The 26,689-nt window shown below is 36.5% G+C and overlaps 2 protein-coding genes across 4 annotated transcripts; one reads left to right on the top strand and one right to left on the bottom strand.

Moving 5' to 3' along the window:
- Positions 1–35: 35 nt before the first annotated feature.
- On the top strand, positions 36–11,456 carry LOC110371589 (uncharacterized). The gene is made up of 2 exons (XM_021327909.3): positions 36–388; positions 9,072–11,456. Exons 1-2 carry the CDS (start codon positions 356–358, stop codon positions 10,791–10,793), a joined length of 1,755 nt encoding a protein of 584 aa, XP_021183584.3. The 5' UTR covers positions 36–355; the 3' UTR covers positions 10,794–11,456.
- Positions 10,838–24,842, bottom strand: LOC110371675 (uridine phosphorylase 1). Of its 3 annotated transcripts, XM_021328027.3 has the most exons (9): positions 21,269–21,426; positions 20,576–20,786; positions 19,907–20,030; positions 19,572–19,733; positions 16,577–16,762; positions 16,074–16,212; positions 15,294–15,487; positions 15,130–15,203; positions 10,838–14,986 (listed from the first exon to the last, which is right to left on the bottom strand). In XM_021328027.3, exons 2-9 carry the CDS (start codon positions 20,761–20,763, stop codon positions 14,878–14,880), a joined length of 1,176 nt encoding a protein of 391 aa, XP_021183702.3. In that variant the 5' UTR covers positions 20,764–20,786; positions 21,269–21,426; the 3' UTR covers positions 10,838–14,877. The 3 variants fall into 3 exon arrangements, with proteins under 3 accessions (XP_021183702.3, XP_021183703.1, XP_063893469.1); XM_021328028.3 differs by lacking the exons at positions 20,576–20,786; positions 21,269–21,426 and adding an exon at positions 24,666–24,842; XM_064037399.1 differs by lacking the exon at positions 10,838–14,986 and having other exon boundaries at positions 15,126–15,203; positions 21,269–21,429.
- Positions 24,843–26,689: the final 1,847 nt, after the last annotated feature.

The following is a 26,689-nucleotide window of genomic DNA, read 5'->3' as shown; positions in this document are numbered from 1 at the left end:
TTCCCGAGCCGTCGGCGTAACACGTCATAAGAAAGTGCATTAATAAAATAAATTCTTAATTGTTAAGGTCACCAGTGCTGTTGAGTGGAGTAGTTGATCGCGGCGCGCGCGCAGGCCACTCGTGTAGTAGAAGCGAATCGCTTTTTCGTGTCGAAAATCGAATCAGAGGAAGTCGCTTAGTGTTGCACAGAGTCCTGGAGGCGCCCGCCACAGCCCGATGTGCTCGCCCTAACCTCCCTTGGTCCCCGACGATAAGATGTGTTTGTTACTAATTCCTGTCAGAGTGGACATGTCATTATCGATACAGTAGAACAACTAGTGTGTTAGTTAAGGTGCGCCGTTGTCCTGCTACGAAATGACTTACTATTTATTATGGATTTTTCTTCTGGTATGACATCATATTTACTTCTATCATTATCATATAATGTTACTTTTGTCATTGTAAACAAACAAACGCATAGACCAACGATTTCGTTTGAACCGAAAGGTACATAATATACATTGAATAAGTTAACTACTACTCACTTACCTACCTGTTCAGTTATTCTCAGTAAGTTTATGTCTATTGCCACAGAAACTTTTATGTTCTGACTATAAGGTACCTATTTAAACTTGGGCTAGTCAACTTGAACTATATACATGTAAAGTAAAATCCTTTCATAAAAGGCCCGGAATAGTCCGCCGTAGCCAAGCTAAATAAGCTATGACTTCAAGTTTTAATAAAACCTATTTATCAGGATATATTAGACAACGGAAACCTTTAGATAATTCTAAAGTTTTTTACTTCATGATGATTAAGTAGGTACGTAGCATGGCACCAAGTTGGTTAAGTATATTTTTAGTTTGCCAATAGTATCGAAACACATGGAAATATAACAAATGCACTATACCTGGAAGTTACCCGTAGGTGTAGCTATTTTAATGAGTTGCATATAAAATTCACAATATTCTAATTAATTTAATTTCAATTATAAATATAATTTCTAACCAAGAAATAAAAAAAAGCGAACTCGCTTTTAATAATGCACAATAAAACTTAACGGACACTTTCGTTACATTTTTAATTGCATGTCCCTGCAGCAAGGTTGATGAATAACATTTAAATACATTCACATAGTCGTAGTTACCTCCACAAAATATAATTCAGACATCATTGTTAGTACCTACAATACTTACCTCAGTTCTGTTTAAAAGCAAGTGCACATAAATTATGTCATTATGCAACAAGCTAAAGTATGTGAGCGTGATCATGCCTATAATTCCTCACCGAATGCCAGCGATCACAAAGAGTAAAATGTTGAACTTGAATGAATATGAATTAGCTCAGGTATCTATGCTTACACTGTCAAGACTAGTTTAGCGAATGAGCATAGAAGCCTCGCCGTCCCTAGCAACAGCTGGGTGCACCAGCGCCCTTTACAAGTTCAAAGTAAACATATCATATGATAAATGTCACAGTGATCTTTAAACAAACTGGATCGCGGGCGCAAACTAATTTAGTTTCAGTTGAGGGCGAAACGGGTCTAGAGCACTTCCTGGTCTTTTTATAAAATGGCATCAGGTAGGCGTGCCTTTATATTTATGGACGTAATATTGTCTTACCGTCTCCATTTTATTTCGATAATATCAGTTTAAGCCATCTGATGGCGATCGTATCTGCTTCCTGTGAGTGAAGATGACAGGTAGTGATTAAGTTAATTTTCAGGACATCTTTACAATGACAAGTCCAAGTCTGTTATTAACCTATAAAAAATACGAGTTATAAAAAAATGCGTTCGTGTCTACCTATTTACTTAAAAACTATAAAATTTTAAAGTTTGTTATAGAAATCATCAGTATTACAATTTATTACATCATGGTGCCTAAATCGTAGCTTAAAAAATATTTTAGAGCATAATTGATTAAGGCTACTGCAGAGAATATGGATTTTCAGGCTATAATCTTCAGAGGTAATTGCTATGTGGGGGTAATTTAACACACGATCGACGCACAACTGCAATTATCAGAATTAAAGTTTCACATCGTTTCCGCTTTAGTTTAGTTTGAAGATCACGATCGATTCAATAAATCTGTGCTGCAGATTATTTTCGCATATTGTCAGTTTTATTCAGTATCCTTACAAATAAGATTTTTACCAGGCAATGTCTCCACAACTCCACACTAAATTCAATAAAGCGCATTACTTTAAACAATCGTAAAATAATGCTGCAGCTGAATAATATCCGTGAAGTAAAGCCCAATGCCAAGAATAGTAAACTACAATACTTGCAGATCGGTATGCACCATCTTTTCTTTGTGCTCTCAAGTTCTTTATCATGGGTCAATTTATTTGCATTCGAGTTTAAAATACCGCACGATCTGGTAAATCAGAACTGGTTTGCTCAGCTCCCCGTCCACTGTCCGCAGACCTTATATGGATAATAAAGACAAAGAATTACTAAATAAATCTCTTTTCAGACAAATGCCCTATGAGCTCACATCTTATCACTGCACAACAAAAAATAATTCAAGTATTAGGCACTTAATTTAGGTTAATGTTATATGTAGATTACCTAGGCGTAGGACAGATTATATTTTTATTGGCCTGATCATTTTATTGTTGGTTTCATTAATAACAATAAGTTAAAACAAAATAAATAATGCAGGCACAAACAAACAAACAGGATGGCAGCATTTAACTTGGAAACAGCTGTCTGGTTGCCCATTCCATTATTATCATCACAAAATAACATTTCCGATTGCAATTTGCAATTACATTCATCAACTCCTATTATTATCTGCGAAGTTGTAATACTTTGTTCCTAAAACTGGCTGCGAGGTCACGAAGCCACGTACTAAATCTGAGCCTAAGCTAGTCATCGGAACTTCGGCGAACCATTAAATCCACAAGGTATTTCTATCTGAATACGTTTTATGCCCAGCGTTGATCTTGATAAAAGCGTTAAATGCATATTTATAGAATGAGCCTATAGGTACTGACTGGGTCATAAGTGCACCGTTTATTCGGCAAAGAACAATAAAGGTCAACGATATCTGCAGTATTTCTACATTGAACATTGTGATTGGAGTGGGCAGCCGAGTCATTGCTTTCTGTCAATACTCCAATGACATGATAAATAGATTCCTTGCGTATTATAAATATGCGGTGCATTGTGAGGTGACACGTGACGCAGGTGCGACAGTTGCCACAAACGTTCAATTAGCTCGTAATATTCGCGCATTGTCCGGCACAGTAGGCGGCCTTCGACGAACACTTTTATCTAAAGGAACGCCCTTAATCGTTCGCACAAGTTAAACTAGCGACTGGCTGTTTTTCCTGTGCGTGCGTTTAGAATGTCCATAAATATCAACGGTTTTGCTTTGCAACTTTTCTTTGATGCATCCAGGTCTTATCCTTTTTGTTATATCTGGCCTCATGTACGATTGCGGATGCATAGTTAAAAATGTCGTTAATACCTTACCTACTAGCAAATCTAATAACCTTCGCATTTAAGGAAATATCAGCTAAAATCAAACTAAAACTAGTTCACATAAAATAAAGGTTTACCTAAGGAAAATGATCAGAATTGGATCTACTTAATAACATAAACTTTGATTTTGATGCTGCGTCACTGCAACAAGGGACTTCACGTAACGCGGGGCATTTCTGTTAATGTGGAATAACTGAAAGAGCAACTCGTTATCTTGAAATAATACTCAGAATAGATACCGGAACCCCACGTACTTGCTCAGTAGGTACTTCGTAACACCTTTTGTTAACTGTAACTACAACGCAGTTAGCAAATTGAAGCCTAATCAAATTACACACGGCTGCTACTACAGCACCTGGTATCAATTAATATTATTCCAAATTCTCAGAAACACGAACTTGAAGTTGGATATCGCTGACATGCTTCTAGAAGTTAGCTGTACTTTGAATATATTTAATTAACTGAAATCAAAGTTATTGCAGAGGTTTTCTAAGGTTTTCCCTAATAAATAATTATGCTTGTACCGAGATAAAATAAATATCACCTGCTCATCCTACCTCATCCTACTATCGTAGAATGTCTGTATGCACCCCTTAATAGCGCCAAGTACCTAAATAGGCTTATCTTAATGGTTTCTTTTCCAGACATAAACACAATTTGCTGGCCTTTACACTGAATATTCACTCTCATGTTAGCTATACCACCCTGTGTAACTCCAATATGAGTCAATAAATTTTTAACATAAACTTCTTTTAAATAATCTTCCAGTTAGCCAGGCACTAACACAAAATGCCTAAGTAGTTATAAAATACGTGTGTACCAAATCTATTAAGTGATTATGATTAATAATAAATAAATTGCTCGAGTGGTACCTATTAATTATGATTTAATGCAGTGCTACACTTAACGCGCTTGTTTGCGTTTCGTTTTTATACAACATGTTAGTGGCCTTCGCGTTTTTCACTGTCACGGCGCAGGCGCGTGTGTGGCGCCCACCAACGACCCACTGTCCCCATGCCTCTACACTTGCTTCATTTTAATATCAATATTATAATTATATTTATTACATACACTGTAATAATTGTTCATCCAGAATCCAGTGGGAGGTACGACTAACGTCAAAGCAAAGGTTTTATTATCCAGTTCGAACAAGGGCTCTTATCATATCTTTCACAAGATTCTTGTTCATTTCTAAGCACGCACTAGATTTTACCAAAAATAATGTCGGCAGGTACAATAAACAGGAACTATTACGCCTCACGCTGGTATTTCCTAAATGCGTCAGATAGGTACCTACCTACTCATATTAATACTCTTAGTCTACATACGGCATTTGCGCACCTAAATGTCATTACGATTTAATTGAGACGTCTTGTAAAGTAGGCACCTACTTCGAGCACATTTGAATAAAATACTCATAACGGGCACACCAATTTACTGGTATAGGTATTCGCATTTTTCCTATATTAATTACCAACATTGAAAATCGATTACTTAATTATTTTGTACTTACTTGTATTTGTAGAGCATTTTTATTAAAGGTCACATTCATAAAAATTCACTTTTAGATTTAATGTAAGGCCACAATGTTTCTTCACAGCGGATTTTTGTTTAGTTTCCGCACGGGCGTCTATTGCGTTTGCCGTTGTTAATAATATTCAATATGAACTTATCATTATTTCATTTAAAACTAGATGAATTTAATTTAAAAAGTTTTGAAAGGTTTATTGCTCTACAAAGTTTTATAAACCTGTACGAATGTTGATCCCGGACGCATGGCATTTCCAAGAATGGATTGTTCAATATGTATTTTAGTGCTCTTATTTTAAAAAGGTTCCTTATTAACAAAAAGTGTAATATGAACTTCAATACAACGTCAATTAATAACGATGTCACATTAATAAACATGTAGTGTGTAAGTAAGTATCTTGAACACATTTCACACTCGTGTAATGACAAGCAACAACTTTTTGTCGATGAATTCCATTGGATTTAAGATCAGTTTTTTGTCTGTTTAAGATTTTTACGGGTGGTCAGATAGTTAACAAAAAATTGTTGTTCACAATGCATCAGTTCAATAAATCGTACATAAAATTTTCTAATTGATGGCATTTGAAGAACCTGAAAAATTCAGGCACCGCCTGTGAGAATCTGTAACACCAAAGATGGTACATATTTCACATGGCACCGCCCCACTTACCTAATAACGTTAAACTGGCTTAGCTGAAGATTCTATTGATTTCCATTTTCCATCAGGTGATGTACCTAGCAGTCCATGTGATAGTACCTATGCCAACACTTGTTTAATTTATATGTAACTATTAGATATCATAAAACAGTTTGTCCAGAGTTGTCCCTGTTGTTTATTTGCTGAATGTTTTTTTTTTTTTAAATAACGAAATATTATTCTCAGCGTACCTATCTATCTTCAGGTCTAATCGAGTCCTTAATCAGTGACTATAGTACTTCTGTGATTCGGGTCGGGCCTCGGTACTAAGACCAGTGGCTGTAGCGGTTTAGTTAGTTATCCGGCAAGGACGCCCACGCGGTCAGTGACAGTGAGCCTGCTGCGCGCGCGCCGCCGTCCTCGCATCCGCCCGCCAGACACCAGACACCACTCATGACACTAATTTCCGCTCTGATCACTTATTATTCATATACTAACTGACAATTAATTTAATATTAATTAGAGATTATAACGAACATGCATGAATATTTTAAAACGACTACATAAAAAAGTAGAGTACCTACCAATGTTTTAAAAAATAGGGTTGTCTAATCCGACTTTGAGCCGGTTTAACAGTCGACCGACATAGATTTTTGTTATTGAAGGCAGGAAACAATTTCCTTTATTTATTTTATTTAAATTATGTGCAATGCTAGATTAAATTATTAGATAATTTTTCGCTCTGATAGCCAAATATTAAAAATAAATTTTTTTTTATAGAATCAGGGCTATTTGAAATATTGTCTGTGGAAATATGGTAAACTATGCCCCGACTACTAAGTAAATACCCAGAATAAACCGAATAGGAAAAAAGCTTACATTTCTCTTTCGCACATTTAAGTGAGTCAGTGAAAATCCTAAATGATACTTATGTATTTTGACTAAAATTAACATATTAATTGTTATTTGTTTAAAAATATTACCTACAACCTCTAGAATCCTAGCGTCAGGGTTTTCCCAAAATCTACCTAAATTGCCACCACTGTGTCTATGACTACCTAAATAAAAATACCTCTTAATAACACAGATCAAATATAGATATTAAAATAAAATACTCTATTTTCATGTAGTAGGTACCTACTATGCTATTTATTAGTGACATAAACTGAAAGGAAAACATATTTTTTGTTTATACTCGCTCTCATGACGTATGGACACGGAACTAGCTACATATGACAAAATAAAAAGTTCCAAGAGTTCCAAGACACGCTGACCTACGAAATATGTGGATCTGGTTTTAATATGAAGAAAACAATACAGAATAAATAATATAAACTCAAGTGGGATTAATGAATTGTAAACAGGCGGCAACAATCTTTAACGACTTTAAATGTCGTTTTATCCCCTTACGCAAAAAGATACATAAATACACCGCGACTTTTTAGTCGTCTTACAAAGGTGGTCCACTGAATGTATCCGACATAAAATACCACTAGACATGATTATTAATTTTATAGCATTAATTAAGATAATAGGTGCAAAGAAAAATAAATAATACATTAGAAATAAGAAACATCCTATTAATAATGTTTACGTATCAAACGGTAGAAAGTAGTACCTTCCCAGCGCTCGAGTCGAGTGATCGTTCCATCTCCATTTTTTACGAGACAAAATATCGTAAGCCAATCTAGCACAGTCCACGTGGACTGTCATCCAATGAGATTCATTCCACGAGCGGCACGACGGCACCGCCAAAGACGACGACGGCACTTTTCAAAGAGTCCACGTGGACTTTGATAAATGCCGCCTTTTACTTAAAAATTGGTTTTAAAGGTCATTCTGTGGCTCAGTTGCCGTCCGAACACCGCAAGTGGAAGTGTGCGCGCACTACCGGTAATCAAGTGTTGTTCGCGATCGCTACGAGTGAATAGGGTATACGTCTTGCATGATGAGTGATAGGAACCGTCGCTACTCGAATATCGAGTACCTACAAATGGTACGCGTGCACGCAATAGCTGGTGACAATTTAAGGGAAGCAAGAAGATTGTACGCTGCGCCTAACAATCTAATAATGTTACGGAACCGAGGAGTGATCAACCCGCACGAAATAAAAATAATAATATTGGAGCGCGCGCGGCGCGTGTGACTGTTGTGCGCCCTGAGCCGCGTGGGGCTACCGGTAACCCAGCGAGCGGTAGGCATTTATCGCTCGCGAGTACAGAGAGTGACTGAGGCCTGATAATAGGTACGTCATTGTCAACTTACATCACTTTGTTTTGGTTTTATTACGAAAAATGTTTCTGACGGTCCTAAGCCCGTAAAAGTATGAAGGAAGAATTGGAATTAAGTGTTACAAGTTAAGTAAGAGTGCAAGTTTACAAACTGCTACATAATGAGAACATTAAGATTGCAATAGTAAGTCTTTATCAAAGTTCATTCACCCTAGCGCAAAATAAGTTTCTTATTTTGCGCTAGGGTGAATGAACTTTGATAAATACGCCGCGCCGCGCCGCGCCGCGCCGCTCCATTGATAAAGACTCGGGCCGCGCTCACTACAGGGTGTTTTTAAAATCTATGTCATGCGTCATAATAATGAATTTATTTTTATTTTTGAATTATTCAAATGTCATAAATATATATATTTTCTTAATGAACGTGTTCTAGTCATTGGATACATGAAGTGGGCTGCCGTTGTAAGACGACTAAAATGTCACGGTGTATACCTAAGTAGGAGTTTGCTATTCCGATTTCACAATGGCCTAGAAATGGTTTTATTTACAAGAACTTAAGAATTGCTAATAAACTTTCCTGCTACGGTTACAAAAAATGCGTTGCATAGATTAAACTCCTAAATGGTCAATGTATGTATTATTTCTTTTTCCTATTACTGAGATATCTGTAACCATAGATAGATTGTCCGTGACAGCAAGTCGTGCAGGTAGCTGTCTGGTTTATTCATATCGTATATTATCTACAGATTCATTTACCTTGATGTAAACAACATTTTTCCAGCCCACATTCCTCTATGCAATTTGTAGAGCGGAATGTGATAGATGCGTTACGGTTTGTGCCTTCATATATAACGTAATAAAGTTATTACTCCAAAATTAATTAATGTTTCTAGTATTCATAATTATCTTTTAAATACATTCTATGGCTAGATATTCGGACCTTAGTCCGGCCTTCATTCCAGTCGTCAATGTCACAAGCAGAGCTTTAATAGGTATTTATAAGATAATTGCTTGATCTCGAAGTTGAACATATCCGATATGACATAATCTAGAATACCATTAAACTTAACTAGCTATTACGTTCTCTCAAAAAGATCTTCTTGAGTAGATAGATAAATGCCTAATATAGTACGTAGTATGCCAAATGCACGTATGTAATATTGATATCTAAGCTAACTTAAATATTATTTGTTTTATTTCCAGATCTTACAAAATTTCACGGCGTCATTTCCGGTAGCAAATCAATACGATTTGGGCGTCATCGGCGTCGATCAAGGATCTATGAGCAATTCACCGAAATTACCAAGTTATGATGATTCACCTGACTCCTCAGACGAGAAGGTTATTTCAGTAAGAATAACGTCATCAGTGGCTGTTGGACGCAGTAGAGGGAAATCACTGCACAGGCCTACTGATGCTATGACAGATCGAGAAAAAAATGATCCATCCAAAGTATTTCCAATAGATGTACAACATTCAACCATAATGCCTAAAGCTGAAGGAATGGCCTTAACCAGATCAACTGAAGTCCCGCCAAATTTAATAGGAGCTAATATAGAATATATTAAACAATTAAATGCTAAGAAAGAATCAAGAGACCACAGTGCAGACCCAGTGCACCCATTCGAATTGATGGTTAAGGGCCATCATAACGAAGACGAATTATCGGCAAGAATAGATAAATTTGATGAAGAAATCCCGGACGTACCTCTTGCCAGGAAAGTTCCATCGACAGCCGATGCTAACAAATTTCAAGAACAAAAATCAATCGACAGATTTCGGTATCCAGAAAGGAATCCTTCGGATTCAGTTTATTTTCAAAACCATCAAAATAATATGACGGATGAAATGTTACATCCAAAAACAAAGCTCCGAACGGAAGATAATAGTCAGTATGTACGTAATACAACTTCATCAAACCTAGAAAGCGATACTAAAGGCAATAGAGATCTTGAAGAACTAATGCGTATTGGCGGGTTTCCTTCTAAAAACTACCACACGGACGACTCTGTAGCCGAACCCTCTATAAAGTCAATTGAATTTGCGAAATATAACGAAGAGATCGAAAATCATTCACCGACCGCAACGATGCTACCAGTGCGACCTCCTAATAACGTTCAAGGTCTGAACAATAGACCCCAGAATGACAGACGAAATAATCAGAGATTGACCACTGTAAGTTTTAATATAGTACATGATACTTCGAAACCACCTAATACTGGTAATGAACCTAGTTCGTCGTACGCATCGAGCCAATTAATATCCGAGCCTAAGCAGTTTTACGATTCTCCTAAAATCTATAGTCAACCAGCTCAAGTGTATAGTGAACCAGCCAAATTTTATAGTGAACCGGCCAAAATTTACAGTGAGCCAGCCAAAATCTACAGCGAACCGGCCAAAGTGTACAGTGAACCAGCAAAAGTTTATAGTGAACCATCCAAGTTTTACAGTGAACCTGCTTCTTTACACCTTGAACAAAATCTTCCTTCCAGTATTGCTCCGAACTACTCGCCGTGGCAAACACCTCAGCGCCCATTCGGAAGCAACACTATAAACACGACCCCCATAAGCACTGTGACTAATACATTTCAGCAAGGTACCACAGTTGAGCATCAGCCTGAGAAGAATTATGAAGTAGACGAAAAAATCAGTGTTCTGACCGATGGTCGGAGTCATGGCGTTCAACCTGATACAACCACTGAAAAGTGCAAACAGGACACCTGCAAAGTGGGCTATGTTCTGGAGGGTCGTCAGTTCAAGAAGTACAGGGTGGAAGAGAGAACCCCGGACGGCTTCATCGTGGGAGAATACGGCGTGGTGCGCAACGAGGACGGCGCGCTGCGCGGCGTGCGCTACACGGCGGACGGCGACGCCAGCCCGCGCCTCATCCACGACGCGCTCATGAAGTTCCTACAGCTCACATAGATAATACTCACTCCTCTGGTCTTATTCTAAAATAAAGGCACACGTAACTTACTTGCTCATTTAATTAAGTACTTACATCAAATGTCATAACTATACGAATAACCAACAATAAAGTACATTTTAACAGTTTACTATGTATTATAAAGACTGAATGATTAAATATAATGCAAATCCATATATTCCACATTAGTACCTTTAACTTGTTAAATAGACTGCAATCAGACGTTCCCATGTTTAAATAAATTAAATTAACTACATAATATGTATTCCTCGCTGTCCTAGCACTCATATTTGGTCAAATAGATAATGTTCTTGTATTTCAATTAAATGAATGATAAAGTGTTGTACTTCAAAGGCATAGACTATCTATTAAATACAGTGTGTTACCTTCATCAGTCAATTGACTTTACTTACGTGCGAGTACTTTAACTAAGGCATATAGTTATTACACCACAATCTTGTTACAAAAAATAAGTTAAAGGGAAAGGAAATCGTCGTTGTTATCTCAGTATGTACTTATACGATTCTGGTGCCATTTTTCACTGTACACGAAATCCTTAATACATATAGCCTCACTGTCATTAATATGTTAACTTAATCGATATTTTATTGTAAATAAATAGGTAAGCGTACCATTATGAGATAAATCTAGATGAACATGCAGCAGTGTTTATTTTCCCATCGCCTAATAATCACCCACTCTCGTACACATCAGCTCTTAAAATGGCAACAATTACAGTTTATCTCGCAACAATAGCTTTGTTGATAAAGATTCATCAATATCAGCAATATGTAAAGGCCATGAAACAACGATTTATTCTACAAACATACACATTATGAGAAGGGTTTGCTGCTACCGTCTGACTGGATGTTTAGATTTTTTGAAACTACTGGCTACTGGCCAAGCAAAGTACCATACTTGTTATAAGGCAATAACTAGACCAAAAAGCCATTTTGTCACTGGGCCACTTACTAATTTTGTGATTTTTAGAGCCAATCAAATAACAGAGGTACCTATGGGAGATGTATGGTGTAGATAAGTTTTATGAACAGATAATTAAATAGGTATCCAATAACATAAGACACAGTATTAAAAACTTGAATTAATTAGACACAATAAAACTGTGATTTAAATTAACTGGGTTATTCCTATATATTTATTTTACAAAAATATAGGTACATAAACTGTTTTATTCGTTATGATATAAGGTTTAGATATATAGATGGGCTTTACGACATGCCACAAGGATATGGATTGAACAACACTTCGTATTGTGGCCGATAATTCATTAATATCTAGTAACAGTGCCCTATAGTTATTACACAACAAAGCCTATGTGTACACGTTTAAAAATATTTAAATCTAGTTAAATACTTAGTAAACACCTCATAATATAACACACTGAGTAGGATAAATAAGTAATGAACCTCATTGGAAATTCATAATAAGAGAGTAAATATTTAGACATTGTTGTAGAAGTTTAAATTGTAAAAGTTACAGTAGTAGTATATAATAACACCTAAGAAGCATATTTCGATGATAAGTTATTAAAAGAGGCAGTTTAAAACATGATGATAAAAGAATTCTCAAAGATAGATATAATAAGATATGTTTTAATTTGAAATAGTTAACAAAAGTTTTCTTTAAATTTCACTACGTTTGTATATTATTACACAATATGTAATACAATAACATATTTTAACATTAGATATAATTAGGACTATTATATATTATAAACTAAATGATATCGTAGCATTGGCCTTATTACCTACTATCATAACTAACTGGCTTGCCATTGTTGTATAGCGTAGCACACGAGCTGTTGTGCCATTTTCCCATTTTGATAATCTATCGGTCTGAGATTAGATTTGGTCATTTTTCATAATAAATATTTTTTGTAATAGTTACTTTCAAATCCATTAGATATAAGATTATCTATTTAATTTCAATGATTAACATTCTTATTATCAGATGTCTTATAATATGAAAACTACGTCAACGTATATAACTGGAATATCTTATACTATACTTATATTTTGTAACATATAAAGCAATATGTTGACAACGCTTCGTGCATATATATCAACAATAACCATTCGTGGAAGCACATTAAATCAATGGAACAAACGTACGATTTTCTGATGGCGATGGGCATTACAAGGAAACTGAGAAACTCTTGCATTTTCATCTTTACCTACCTAACAGCCTACATTTCTGGATCTCCCGGCTCGAACATGCACACCGGCATCAAAACAATTGACAACTGTTGGCACGAAATGATGTTAAAAGCCATTCACCAACAAATCGCCAATACAAACATAGTGTTGTTCGACCAACCGAGAGGAAATACCGTCACTGAAAGGCTGTTATGATGAATGTTTTTAAGTGTTCCTTCGATGTAAGTAGATATGTGTTCAAACTTCAAAAGCTTAGCATTTCTATGACAATGAAGGAGATGTCTCCTTAAAACAAACGTCACCATCAAATAATCAGAACGTTTGTCGTGGTCCTTAAATTTAACACTACTGCCAAATATTATCACAATTGTCGCTAATACAGTTTGTGCAACAACATAACCAAACGAACATCTAATTGTACAATTGTACCTAGCTTTATAATATCGCGCAATCATAGCAACACACTTAGATTCACGCCGTGCATTGGCTCTTATATAGGTAAGTATACTCAACAAAAAACATGGATTTTCTCGTAAGTATAAGTCGATAAAAGATTAGAACAACAGTAGATTGGCAGAAAACTTATATCGGGTGTCGTACCTAATCACATTAAATTAAATACGTTAATATACTGGTTAGTATATGGCGATTTGCACAAAGAAAAAATAAAATACGTAAAAAATTGTTTCAAACAAAGTAAATAGAATAAAAATGTGCGAGAATTAGAACACTATATACCTAAGAGTCAGTCATTACAAACAACGGAAATTCTCTCTTGAAAACTGACAGCTGTCAACTGGTCAAAACATTCGATACTCTCACTGTATTTCTGCTTTACACATGATGTTGTAAATTATGAAAACGAAAAATGACTCCTTCGGCTAAAGCACTGAGTGGATTTAATTAGCTTATTTTTTTTACGATTCGCCATAGAATACCATAAAGTAATTATGTGATAGCATTTATAGGTATGTGATTAGGTACGACACACCCGATATCAGACGATTTATGTTAACTTATTTTGTTTTTCATGCATATGCACTACGCCAAATTGTGCAACAATTTGAACACGTAATATTATGACGAAATATTTCGCCTAACGTTTTTCATTTTTAAATTACGAAAAGTTATTTCGATTCTTTCCCATCACACGATTATAATACACACTTATATTCCAATCCAAGTACCTATCGTGTCAACCTGGCAACTCTACCACACACTTAGTTTTTACATCGGCATAATATTTTATTCTTTGTTAAATTACCAACTAACAATATAATACCGTCAACACAAAGAGTATTTATTAAAGTTAAATATATCATAACATGCATAATAAATAAATCCATTATAATAATAATATACTTAGGTATACGCCGGTCTCGCCACAATTGATCGCTATATACATTCTACTACATTTCGTTTTCGTTCAGCAAGTCAAAAATTTCATAAATTAGTAGATTACCAGACTTAGATTCCACAATTTAGCGAAGTAGGTATAACAGTCAAGAAATTGTCGGGGTGCAGAATAATGCCTATACGCCTATGTCACTTCTGATCCAGCTAGATACATTTTGGCAGTGTGATGTGGATTTAACTTTCTTTATGCTTTTATTTTTTATGAAGCGGTTCTGTACTACCTCGACTTTAATATTTTACAATGTTTTGCACAAGTCTAAACTTTTTGACAAAAGCGATCATTCCTAAAATATCCAGATTTTTTCGTAAACTTTCAAAAGGTAGTCGAAAAAATATATGTTTTTGAAGATGCGGAGTAATAAAAATATAAAATAGAAACTAATTCAAAAATAATAAAGATTTGAGCGATCGGCACAGATGGCTAAAACCAGTGCAAGCCCAATATGGTCAGTGCGACAAGACTCCACGGTGGGCAGTACCGCGGCCTCGCTTAGTCGTAGTTCTCCGACTCCTGCTGCACCAGCTTGAACCGGCGAGGGCTCTTCACTGCAATCGACCCATGCCCGTCCAGGGACAGGCGCCCCTTCATCTGAAGATATCTGCAAACCATTACATTAAACGTTTACCTACTGGTGGTTTAATAAGCAACACAAATTCTCTCAATTCCTTTTTACACTGTTAATTGCAGTCCTGCAAAAATGCAAGATTAAAGCAATTAAAGAATCATAGAAATGTTAATTACCTTTTGATATAACGGCAAACCAGCTTTGTTGGTCTTTGCTGCCACTCATCTAAAACTTCCTTGGGAGCTAATACCTGTAATCACATATTAGGTACATGTAAGTAATAGATACAGAAATAAGAATATATCTAACCAAAGTTCACTTCAAGGTTAAAGTTATTTACCTGATCTCCCCTCAGCCTATCTAGCAGTGTGACACAGATAACCGCTGCCTTAATGCCCGCGTGATGCGTCAGCGCAGCGAACGCGAGCGACTCCATTTCAATGTTGACGACGCCTGACTTGTGAATGCTTTCCAAGTACTCCATCTTGTCAGCTTCTGTGAAGTCGCAGAACGCTCCGTCCAGCCGACCCTGGCCTGATAACAATCCACAATGACGCAATTGTTTGGTAGGAAACACTTCGATCTATAATACGAAATATTCATAATAATCGAGAACTATCTGCTTATTGCGCGCAAATGAACTGTACCTATTTTCAGCTTTAAAGACGCCCTTCGCGTGACATTGACCTTTTCAATCAGCATAAAATTTATTTACCTAATTGTACAACGAGAATGACATGCCCAGAAACAGCTAGCCTATCTGTAAAGTGGCTGGCATGTTAATTGTTTTTCAATTAATCTGACCGAACATAGTTTGAGGACCATATCGGTAAATAAACAAATACTACCACGTGCTCTGAAGAGATATAAGTATCACAGGGGTCTTAAGTCTGTGATGTAATTTTGTTATCATCGTGTAAATAACGCGGACCGCTGTTTATCCTTGAAAATAAAAACAATTCAGCGATAAGTTCACCTTTATGAAACTCATTAATAAATTCAATAACTGTAGCGATCACAACGTGATTCGATATCTAAACACTTCAAATACATAGAAAATATAGGTACCAGACAGAACATAATTCTCGTTTCAAAGGAGTTAGGAGTTTAGGGTAAGTACCTTCGTAGAAATCGTATGTGCACATAGTCTTCCCGGTGACAGTGTCGTACGGGTCTTCGGGATCGGCCAGCCCCTTCAACTCGCGCGCAAGCCGCTTGTCCAACTTGGCGGGCCTTTGGATATTCTTGCCCAGTACCGTCTGCAAGACATACAGTCAGAAGTATTTAGCGAATATTCCGTACTCATCACATAGCCATATTTCCATGTAGACATTTGAAGAGCCTACTTACCATGATTAGGTACATTATTATATAATTGAGTACCTAGGCTACTTCTAGGCCTACGTGATATGATCACATAATTTCTAATATTAGCACACATTTCACTGGAATACTCGGAATTTATGGAGGGCTCTACTTAAATTAATTTCAAGTGCTCTTGAGGAAACAATTACCTACGCAATACTTATCTGGCTGAGAACAATACATTATAATGCACTGCTGCAAAACTGGCAAAAACTTGAAAAAACGCTTGATTTCACCTAATGTTTTTTAACAACGTACCAGTTCTAGAACATTCCTGAGGGCGCCATCAACGGCCTCCTCGGAGATGACGACAGTACCGCCCTCGTAGCCGATGCCGCCGCACGTGCCGATCCTGAAGAACACGGGATCCCGGACCTTCGCGTGGTACATCAGCTTGATCACCTCGTGAAGCAGGATGCCCACTGACGGTATACCCATTCCGTGCTGCACGCATAAACATTCATTTATTTAGTAGGAAATAATATACGCTGTCTAGAAAATCTAAATAAGAATTGTTTAACATGGTTTTCGTAGTACAGATAGATATCCGAATTAGGTTTTAGTACCCATCAAAAATATTCATCAAAATCCATTCGATATTTATTTACTTGTCAGTCTGTAGGTTACGTCTAAAGCCTAGAAAAGTGGAACATTAAAACTCGATGCCGTTACATAAAATCCATTTCGTGCATCGGAACATATTATGAGGATAAACCTATCAAACTAATCAAAATTGTGATATTTTGATATTGCCCGCCGCTTTATTGGTTTCAGCCACATTGTAGTGGCTGAAATCAAAACGAAGAGATTTTGATTACCTCATAGATAGTATAATTGAATTAAAATGAACATAGGACTTCGAACATAGTTTTATTATTAAAACGCATGGATTTATCCTGTGAAAACCTTTAAACCATTTTCCTGGAATACTTTTATAAATCATACAATGTTATTTTCAATCGTCCATCTTACATACTTAGTTGTAAAGAAAGGTCGTCGGTCATCGCCTAACAATGCTGGCTTTCAATTCAAACCACATCCGAAACGTTTTTAGCAATAAAATTATTATCACAGTTAACAATAAACCGTCATACATTAAGAGCCACGTCCGGAAATTGCACGAGTTTTAATACTAATGCGAGAACGCATGGCTTGCAAATAGCCAGTCATGGGGACCACCCGTACTAATTTAAACGGCTACCTACGGGGCTACCGGGCGGACTAATCGATCCATTTGCGAGGGAAATCAACGTTTCCGCGCTGCAACTCGTGTTTAGCAGAGAACATCACATACCTACGCTATGCAGTTATTAAGTCCCACGCACTGAATGCATCAACATCGAGCTATCGAGGAACATATTTTTATCCTCTTTGACTCAAATTTTATAAATTTTCGGTATTATTAAACGGCTTAAATGCTTAAGGTTACAGCTAACAGGTTTTCCAACGAATTCCGATATAAAATACAAATGTATTACTCAGTTCAAAATACAAATACGCTACCGCTTAAAGTCAATTGATATAAATTATATATAAATACTATCGTGAAGACGGTGCTAATGTGAAAATGATAGAAAATGGCCTTTTTACAAGGTCCAGTTAAAAGGACATTACCTTATAAATGTAATGAGGTGTGAATTAATGACTAACTGACGTTATTCTAGACTCACAGTCTTTTTAACTGATAGAGGAAGTACAATTTTATTTAAGTTAAACAAGTAGATACACACCGCATTTATGTCAAAGTATGGTTCGCAACAAATATAACAACATCAATATGTTCGACGAAAAAGTCTTATTCAATAAAATATGTATGTTCAATTTGTTGATTATTTAGTATTTTGCCTACATCAAAATGTAACTGCTGTTAGAAGAAACTTTTATGAAAATAATAATTTATCTCAATTGAAACTGTCGCATTTGATACATGTTTTATTCAAGGTTGTCAAGGCAGAAATGTCAGAATGTCGCTAAAAATTAATTGCTTTGTCTGACATTATGGAGACCTCTTAAAATTCTTGGTCAGTTTTTATACTCTTATTATGGCTGGCAATACGACACTCCACCATATGGAAACTGGATACTCAGGCACCCGGGCGTGCACACCAGCACAAAATAATTGCTATTGTGTTGCGACACTTGCTATCCATGACCTTAGATAGTTCTCTCCATTGGTAGGTACACCTACACACTTTCGAAAGAACAATGTCAAATTGCACGATCGATAGTTTAGATTACAATCGAATACTACTCTAATTCTTGCACACGCTTGTGGTCGGAAGCGCGACCGCTGAGCATATATACGGGCTTGCCCCAAACATTTATCTACAGGCCATATGTGGGTGCGCTTGGTTACACTTTAAGCTAACATTCCGAGGAAAACAAAGGTGTCATGCAACATAACATCATTAGTCGTCATTCAAGGTCGCCATAATTCATTACTTTTAAAAACAGTTTCTGTAAGCAATATTATCGTAACAGCCCTACTCTTGTTTAATCCGGACTTGTATCTCACGAGATAGTCACGAGGCACTATGCACGTGGATCGCTGCGGACGTACGTACAAGGAGTACACATAATAGTAGTATTAATTACCCGTGTTGATCGCAGATTATTAGTAAGTAATTAGATTAGCTTGGTCCAAGCGTAACTAATAACGAGCCGGTGATACCGAATGCATACCTATGTACGTGGTACCACGTAACATAATCAATAGAAGGTAGGTCAGTTGTATTGAATCTACTGATCAACCTTTGTGTCACGTAACAATTGAATTTGGAACTGATTCAGTGTATCGTGCCTAATAAACTGAATTCTAGCTTATAGTTTCATTAAGCGAATCTACATATTTTAAGCTCTTACTTTATATCGACTCTTTTATATGATGAATAACCAGATGGGTAACAACAAAGATTTGTATTTGTCCAGTGATGATAATCAATCACCGAATGTCGCTATTCTGGCCACTCATCGTGACTGTACCGCATTAATCAATAAACCGCCATTAGCTTTTTGCATGAACGCGTCACGCTTGAATATATCCAGGTGGTAGAAAAGTAAGCTCTGAAATATTTGATAAGACTTTCAATAAACCTGTATCTGGCAGGTCAACCAAAATATGTATATTATTTTATCAAATTAAAGAATAATAGGAAATTCCAGATTTTATGGGAGATTGTTTACATACCATGCTTTTCTTTTTCCCATGGAAAATATAAAATTAATGGTGATTATTGAAATGAGCTTTACTCACACTGATACAGAGAACAGGCCCCACTTTGTACATAGAGTATCTGTAGGAGAACTGGCTGATGTCCTGCAGAGTGGTCCCGCACGGCAGCTTGTGTCCAATCTCCGCCATGATCGTGTACGCGAATTGCTCCATCCGCTTCGGGGTACCTCCCATGCATACAAACTGCACACACAATTCACAAACATCGGTAAACATTAAATAAACTCATATTGTGTAAAAATGGGATTCTGGACATAAAGGGAAAATTGCTATTCTCGTATATTCCCCGGAATTGGGTGGTTATCTCTAAACAGATAAAGTTAATTTCCCAGAAATACTTCTGAAATAACAAGTACCTTAACATCTCCGAACATTTCAACGAGATCGTGAGAGCCGCTACCGAGTGCCAAGTGGTATAATATGTCTTGGTCCATTAGCTCGATGTTCGGGTTTCGTAGGCGCACTGTGCCATCGGGGTACCTGCCAAGAAAAGGTCAAACATAAGAACTTATTATAAGAAAGGAATAGCACTCGCCCATCACTAGGTAAGTTTATTTAACAACGCGAACCCGACTATATTTTTCCCTGTTTTTACAATGTCTGCGGTTTCGGAGGGGAATTAATTTTCATTATGTAAACATGCTTTTGTTATAAACTTTCCCTTTTTCGTGTAGCCTTGGTTTATTCAATTCAACAGTCTGATGTTTGGGTCGTAATTATGGTTTTACAAAGGATGGACGAAAGCTAAACATAAGGAAGAAACAAACCCGCTCGAACAACCAAATAACAAACTCGAAAAACTAAATGAAATTTAGGGGTGGAGTTGATTGTTGGATCACAAAACATTTCGTCGTGTGATCGTCAACGTGATACTCAAATTGAAAGAGAGGAAACAGAACAGGTAATAAAAGTATGGTCAGCATATTCACCATTGTATTATGGACCGAAATACATCATTATCGGGAGGATGGTAAAAACCGTAATAATTTTGCTGAAAATGTAATAATAATTTAACAAGTTACAACCTAACAGTATCTCGGTCTACTGGTTCGTCACCGTTGCTGTCCCTTACTTCTTCCCGACCATTATCTTGGAACAGTTTCCGATGAGCGCTGTGGCCATTCTGGCCTGGCGCGCTCCGAGCGCTCATCTCGCATCCGTTCTGATGTGGTGATGATGCACTCGACTCTTCCACCTTACAGTTACACGGCATCTTCTGCTGTATATTCCTTGAACCTTAGTATAGAAACAAAAAAATGTTGAACACACAAAAGATATGCTCTTGGATTACTTTCCTCGGCTTACTTTGAAAATTACATCACCGTTAATTTGTTTTCTGATTCGGTACATATCAAAAGGTTATCACCAGTTATTTTTCAGCTTAGCGATAATAAACTACGTTGATACAATCTGTTTGCAAACAATTTAATCAAGGTTAGCAACTAATCGATGTTTGAGAGGCAACCTATCTGTAATGTAACGAATCGATGAAACACTTAACTATTAGACCTTACTTAACACAAAAATTATATCAGAAATACAATTAACTATCAATTACAACTTATAACAATATAATTTTATTCGAAATAGGGATAAGACGATTAAATATTTAACTTTAATTAATTCTAGTTTTTGAAATGAAAAATGTCGGTTCCAGGTATAGTCAAAAAACTTATAAAATATTCTAACAAATTGATTATATCAAATTATGTTCTTACCTTTTGATAATTAATTTAAAGCACACAATTTACCAACACTGGAAATTACGAAAAGCACACGAGAACGTAACGCGAGCCGCACTGTAACTACGTATTGTTTGATCGACTTTGCAAACGCGAATAGTCGACTCGCTGCCTCACTGACTGGACCGTTCGCATAAAGCGGTCGGGGAATCCACGAAAACTTTTATTACATGACTCTGCGATACTCGACTACATGTACAAAAAAAACTTAACGCTAAATAAAACGATCCATTGAGTATGGTCACAATAATACGGCATCTGCACTCAAAGCAATGCCTCGATGTATCATGAATAATAATTTATGTCACTGCTTCAGTGAATTTAATAATTCCTAGTGAAGGAAATGAGTTGCACGCTTTTATTAAATTGATCTCGGAAGTAATGCAATTCAGCAAATTAAAACTGATGACTAGGATAGAACCTAATCACTCGACAGTACTGTCAGGACTACTATATGATCAGTTAGATAGCGTGATCAGTTAGATTCGTCTAATTAATTCAAGTAATTAAAACCCCACAAGGTCGCTTTTTAAAATAGAGGCTTAGCCTTATTATGGCTTTAGATTTAAAATTAAATGAAACAATGTTCATAAGTATTAAGTAAACAAAATAATATTTACACAAACATTTACGAAATGTCATCATAGCCCATTCTCCGAGCTCCCCGATGACATCATTAGAAACAATTTGCAAACGTGACGTACCACATGTTTTGGCGTACATTCATGTCAATAGTGGTAAATCCCACGTTCAGTTTTGGAACTAATGTTTACAGAAATTGGGGCATTTATCCTAACTTCAGATAGGCATTAATTAGCTGATACAGTTAATAAGGACCTCCTAGTTTGGATATTTTGCCGCACCACATCGAACCATGGCAAGTTTTTGTGATTTTTTTTCCTTCCTGACAATATTATTTCCTTTCCTGCATGTTACTGTCAACTTCATGTATGTACAAAATTAGATATATTTTAGGCCTTAAAATAGGGTCGAATTATACAACAGCTGTTCCCTCTTTGCAAATATGCCAGCTGTTGAGACTTGGGACAGGTGTGCCGTATCGTATCAAAGGGACAATCTAGAGACGCTATGTGCTATTATGATTATTACTACAATGAGACACATCTTTTTTTCACAAACAACTATTATTTTAAAAGTAGAACCATCTCTGACCCTGAATACGGTTAATGTTGATATTATTAAATATTAAAGGATGATTAGGTATATTAGGTAGGTAGGTATATTACTTGTATATGTACACTATGGAAACAATAAACATTATTGGTATTTCTACAAAAAAAACACAATTAGTCACGTGTTTAAGGAAAATTCTGTACATAGGTAATTTTTTTTCTAAAACACGTGATAAACGTCGGTTTAAGTTTTTTTCAGTAAGACCAAACTACCAACGAATGACTTAAGTACATACATACTTATGCACCTGTCTAGTAAATCAATAATTTCTACACACTTTATGCAGACTGTAAACCAGGCAAGTACTTAGCAAAGACTATAAAACCTTAGTCACCAGATAGCAACTTAATCCTGAAACGGACCCCAGTCACGGATTAACTAACAATCTAAGGTGCGTACCTAGGTATTAGGTACTTATCTATCGCGTATAAGCAATCCAATCGCAAATCGCAAGCCGTACCTATCTGTACGCATGTTGCCTACGCATCGCTATCACGATCAAATTTGTTCTAATTGGCGTAGATCGCCTCGATTTTAAATTGCCGCTACTATCTAGAAGATCCCCTTCGTTACTTACTTGAATCATCATTAAACTTCCAAGTTCTTGAAAATTCTTATGATATTCAACCCTAAATCCCACAAACCTTCAAACTTTTATCTACCAATATGGACATCGTATTCGTGACACATAAAGTATGTACACCAGCCAACACCAGCAGAGTTCGAACGAGCAGCTGTTAGTAGATCGAAACTATTTAATGATTTATTGCCGAGTTCGATTTTAAAAACACTTTCAAATACAAAGGCTCAAGGCTGAAGGGTGGCTTTTAACTCTCCACTATGTGTAGAACCAAATAAGTATATCGATTGGGTAGAAAAACTATGTGAAATGTGTAAGCTAAGTACCTATTAACATCATGAGGTTAATGAGATTGTTAAGTTACGCGCTAATCTCAGAGGTCCAATTTTGGTTAGTTTTAATTCAAGTATAGACCCTGATCCGATTTTGAAAATTATAATTCAAGATATATCATTTATTGAGGAATGCTAAAGGTTGCTCTTGATCACTTTCACTGGATGCGGGATGCCTATGATTGCAGTTCTTAAACATAGCAACAACGTTTCTCACTACGAGGAATTAGCAATCACATTAAGGTAGATAAGATAAAGTACATAACTAGCTTAGCTTAAACAGCTGTTTATTGCTGAGTGTAATGTACCTAGTATATAAAACAGAATAGGTAATCATATAACATAATCGTTCTCTAATACAATTTTTATGTACCTATTTTCCCCATTCCTTCTACGATATTTTTTTATAATTTATAACGTCACGATGTTTACAGCAATAATGACCCAATTACCTATACGAGTAGGTAAGATTCACTTAGTATTCTATGCTAGCTCTCGGTGTGTACTTACGTGATACCTGCTCGTTAATTAATAATGTTTACAATCAATAAAAACACGCTTGTTAACAAAACATTTTCCGACTTCACAGTTACTGTCATTGATCATACCAAACTATCCATTCCCCGTTAATGTACATTATGTGATTTCTTTATTTTCTGTCACAACTTAACTCTAATGTGAAGTGAAAAAATTAATAAAAGCTAGCTGTTACTGTGTTATGTCAGAAGTTTAACATATTTTCCACAATGTTTTAGTTTGTATTTAGTTAGTCAATCATAAAATGCATCCTAGTTGTATCGTAAGGTGCTGAAGCAACAATCTACAAAGCTGTCTCAGATTCTCGCTTTCAACATAAGCTCCACCTTCTTATTTTGCTTCGTACCTACGTAGCAAATTCTTGACTGCAAGTACATATCTACTTACTTAAGGGATAAACAAGAACTGGATACAATTAAAAGTTACCTCAACTTTTCCTACATAATATTTCGTTTACGTTATCATACCTATATGCCTATTTACCTATTTAGTCCCAATAAAAACTGGACAGGCTGAAATATCAGAGTACCTATATAATCACTTATTTGTAACAAAGTTAATTACATTCTGACCCATTAATTAACACCGAATAAGACGGCAAATCCACATTTAATGATGTGATATACTCAGTCATCGATTCACCTAGTTTAAGTTGTGACCAGTGACAGTCATTGCAAGTTGAAAGGAAAGCCCTACCTGCTCTGAATAGATATGAGTTAACGATACTTACTCATCGCGGAGTTCATCTTTGTCGAAGGACATGTTGTGTTGTTTTAATAATTTCACAGGCACGACACAAATCCTTTTAACGCGTTAGGCAACACAATATCAGTGGTATAACCGATCGATGAGTGTAGCGGTGGTAGCGAGCGGTGCGCGACTGTCTGCTATCAGCTACAGAAGGTTTTCCGCCCAGTGTCGACAGGGCGCGGGCGGGCTTGCAAAGGGCCTGCGCGACCGCTGTGCGCGATACGATGAACCCTTCTCTGCATCCGGAGGACGCTGAAAATGTGTTACGCATTTCAATTTGTTTACCTACCGTGTCTCTTCTTAGCCGTGTTTGATTTGTCCACGCTGTTCTTCAATTAAAGAGTCAACAGTTGAATGTCCTAACTTTTATTGCTGTTAAAACAAATAGTTGAGATATCCTACTAAACAAACAATTAAGATAAACCCTTTGGCACGGATTGGCGAAACAAAGCACGGCTGTTTCTTTTGTGTTCTATTTCTATTTTACAATTTTCTTGAAATTATTTGAAGAATATTTTTAATGTTTAGGTAATTCCTTCTCAATATTTCTGCTTACTTGTGTTATGGGTAGGTAGGTACGTGTGTACCTAGGTACTATCTATTGAAGTATGTAATTTAGTCTAAAGCCACTTTTAGTGACGATACTTAACGAATATTAAAAAATATTAACGGCGAATACAGATCGATCGTCAGCCACGTCTTGGCGCCTGATCTCTAAGGAGATCGGCCAGCTATTGAGCACATAATCGGTGTACGTTCTCTCCGAGGCACAGCCCGGGTGTAACACCAATTCCCTGACTTCGGTCTGCTCTGTGAAAGTTTCTCACAACCCAGAAAGCAATTTTTGCCTTACTCAGGAACAGATCGGGAGACCTTGTGCACAGCAGTCTAGCTTTGCGACCACTAACCAACGCGACATCTTCATAAGCATGCAAATTATGCCAGAGTTTTTAAAGCAGGCCTAGAGCACTTAGATACTACCTACTCGAGACGAGCGCAACACGTGTCGATTGGCGATTTAAGACTTTAGAGCCGGTACCGTACCTACTATGATATCACTTTGTTTTCCGTCTGTTCGTCTGTCACTATTTATTTCCGGAGTGTGTGCAAATATTCATAGAATTGAAAAAAAAATAAGATTAGGTAGGTATATTCTTATTCCTAAGGATTTGTTACGAGTAGATACGATAAATGGAATTCTTGTCGTAATATCTATCCTATGCTCGATTTTCCGCCAGTGACTCCACCTACTACTCCCGTATAAAAATACTTCTAGCCTTCCCTGATAAATACCCTATTTAACACTTAAATAAACTTTTTTGCAAAAAAGGGGCAGCTATAAAAGTCATCGTTTTAAGAACTTTAGGTGTCTTCTTTAAATCTATTGCTAACATTTTTTATCTTGTTGACAAAGAAAGTTAAGCAATAGATTTGAAGAAGTTTTAAGTTTAAATGGACCTTTCTGCAACTGACAAAAAAAAATTCAAAAGATTTGAATTACTGGAAAATGTTATCTACTATATAGCAACATTAAGGTTAATAATCAAGCATACGTCAGAGCGTGTTGAATTTTGGGGAATTGCTAATAAAAGTGGTTAAACCTCTTGCTGGTCTCTTTCATATGGACTAGAAAGCTCTTTGACGAGAATTATGTAACGTTGGTAATGCATTTTTAATAACTGATGGATGAAGCTTTCTGTTAAATAAAAACATTATCGAAAAATTATACACATTTGGTTTTCCACCTGTCTATTTTCAGCATTTATTTATTTCTTTATAGTTCTGAAGATTCGTGGTGGCCTAGTGGGTAAAGGACCAACCTCAAGTATGAGGGCGCGGGGTCGATCCCAGGTCAGGCAAGTACCAATGCAACTTTTCTAAGTTTGTATGTACTTTCTAAGTATATCTTAGACACCATTGACTGTGTTTCGGATGGCACGTTAAACTGTAGGTCCCGGCTGTCAGTGAACATCCTTGGCAGTCGTTACGGGTAGTCAGAAGCCA

Source organism: Helicoverpa armigera, chromosome 13 (genome assembly GCF_030705265.1).
Source record: "Helicoverpa armigera isolate CAAS_96S chromosome 13, ASM3070526v1, whole genome shotgun sequence".
NCBI classification, from domain to species: Eukaryota; Metazoa; Arthropoda; class Insecta; order Lepidoptera; family Noctuidae; genus Helicoverpa; species Helicoverpa armigera.
The sequence above is the reverse complement of the archived record's forward strand: the minus strand, read 5'-3'. Positions and strand labels throughout refer to the sequence as shown.

What these genes read in the sequence shown, in the direction of transcription:
- LOC110371675 (XM_021328027.3), bottom strand. Translation starts at nt 20,763, where the DNA reads ATGCCGTGTAACTGTAAGGTGGAAGAGTCGAGTGCATCATCACCACAT. An exon ending in AAATGTTCGGAGATGTTAAG is followed by an intron (nt 19,734 to 19,906) that starts GTACTTGTTATT and finishes TTGTGTGTGCAG; the next exon opens with TTTGTATGCATGGGAGGTAC. An exon ending in GTTTGCCGTTATATCAAAAG is followed by an intron (nt 14,987 to 15,129) that starts GTAATTAACATT and finishes AATGGTTTGCAG; the next exon opens with ATATCTTCAGATGAAGGGGC.
- LOC110371589 (XM_021327909.3), top strand. Translation starts at nt 356, where the DNA reads ATGACTTACTATTTATTATGGATTTTTCTTCTG. An exon ending in TATTATGGATTTTTCTTCTG is followed by an intron (nt 389 to 9,071) that starts GTATGACATCAT and finishes TTTTATTTCCAG; the next exon opens with ATCTTACAAAATTTCACGGC.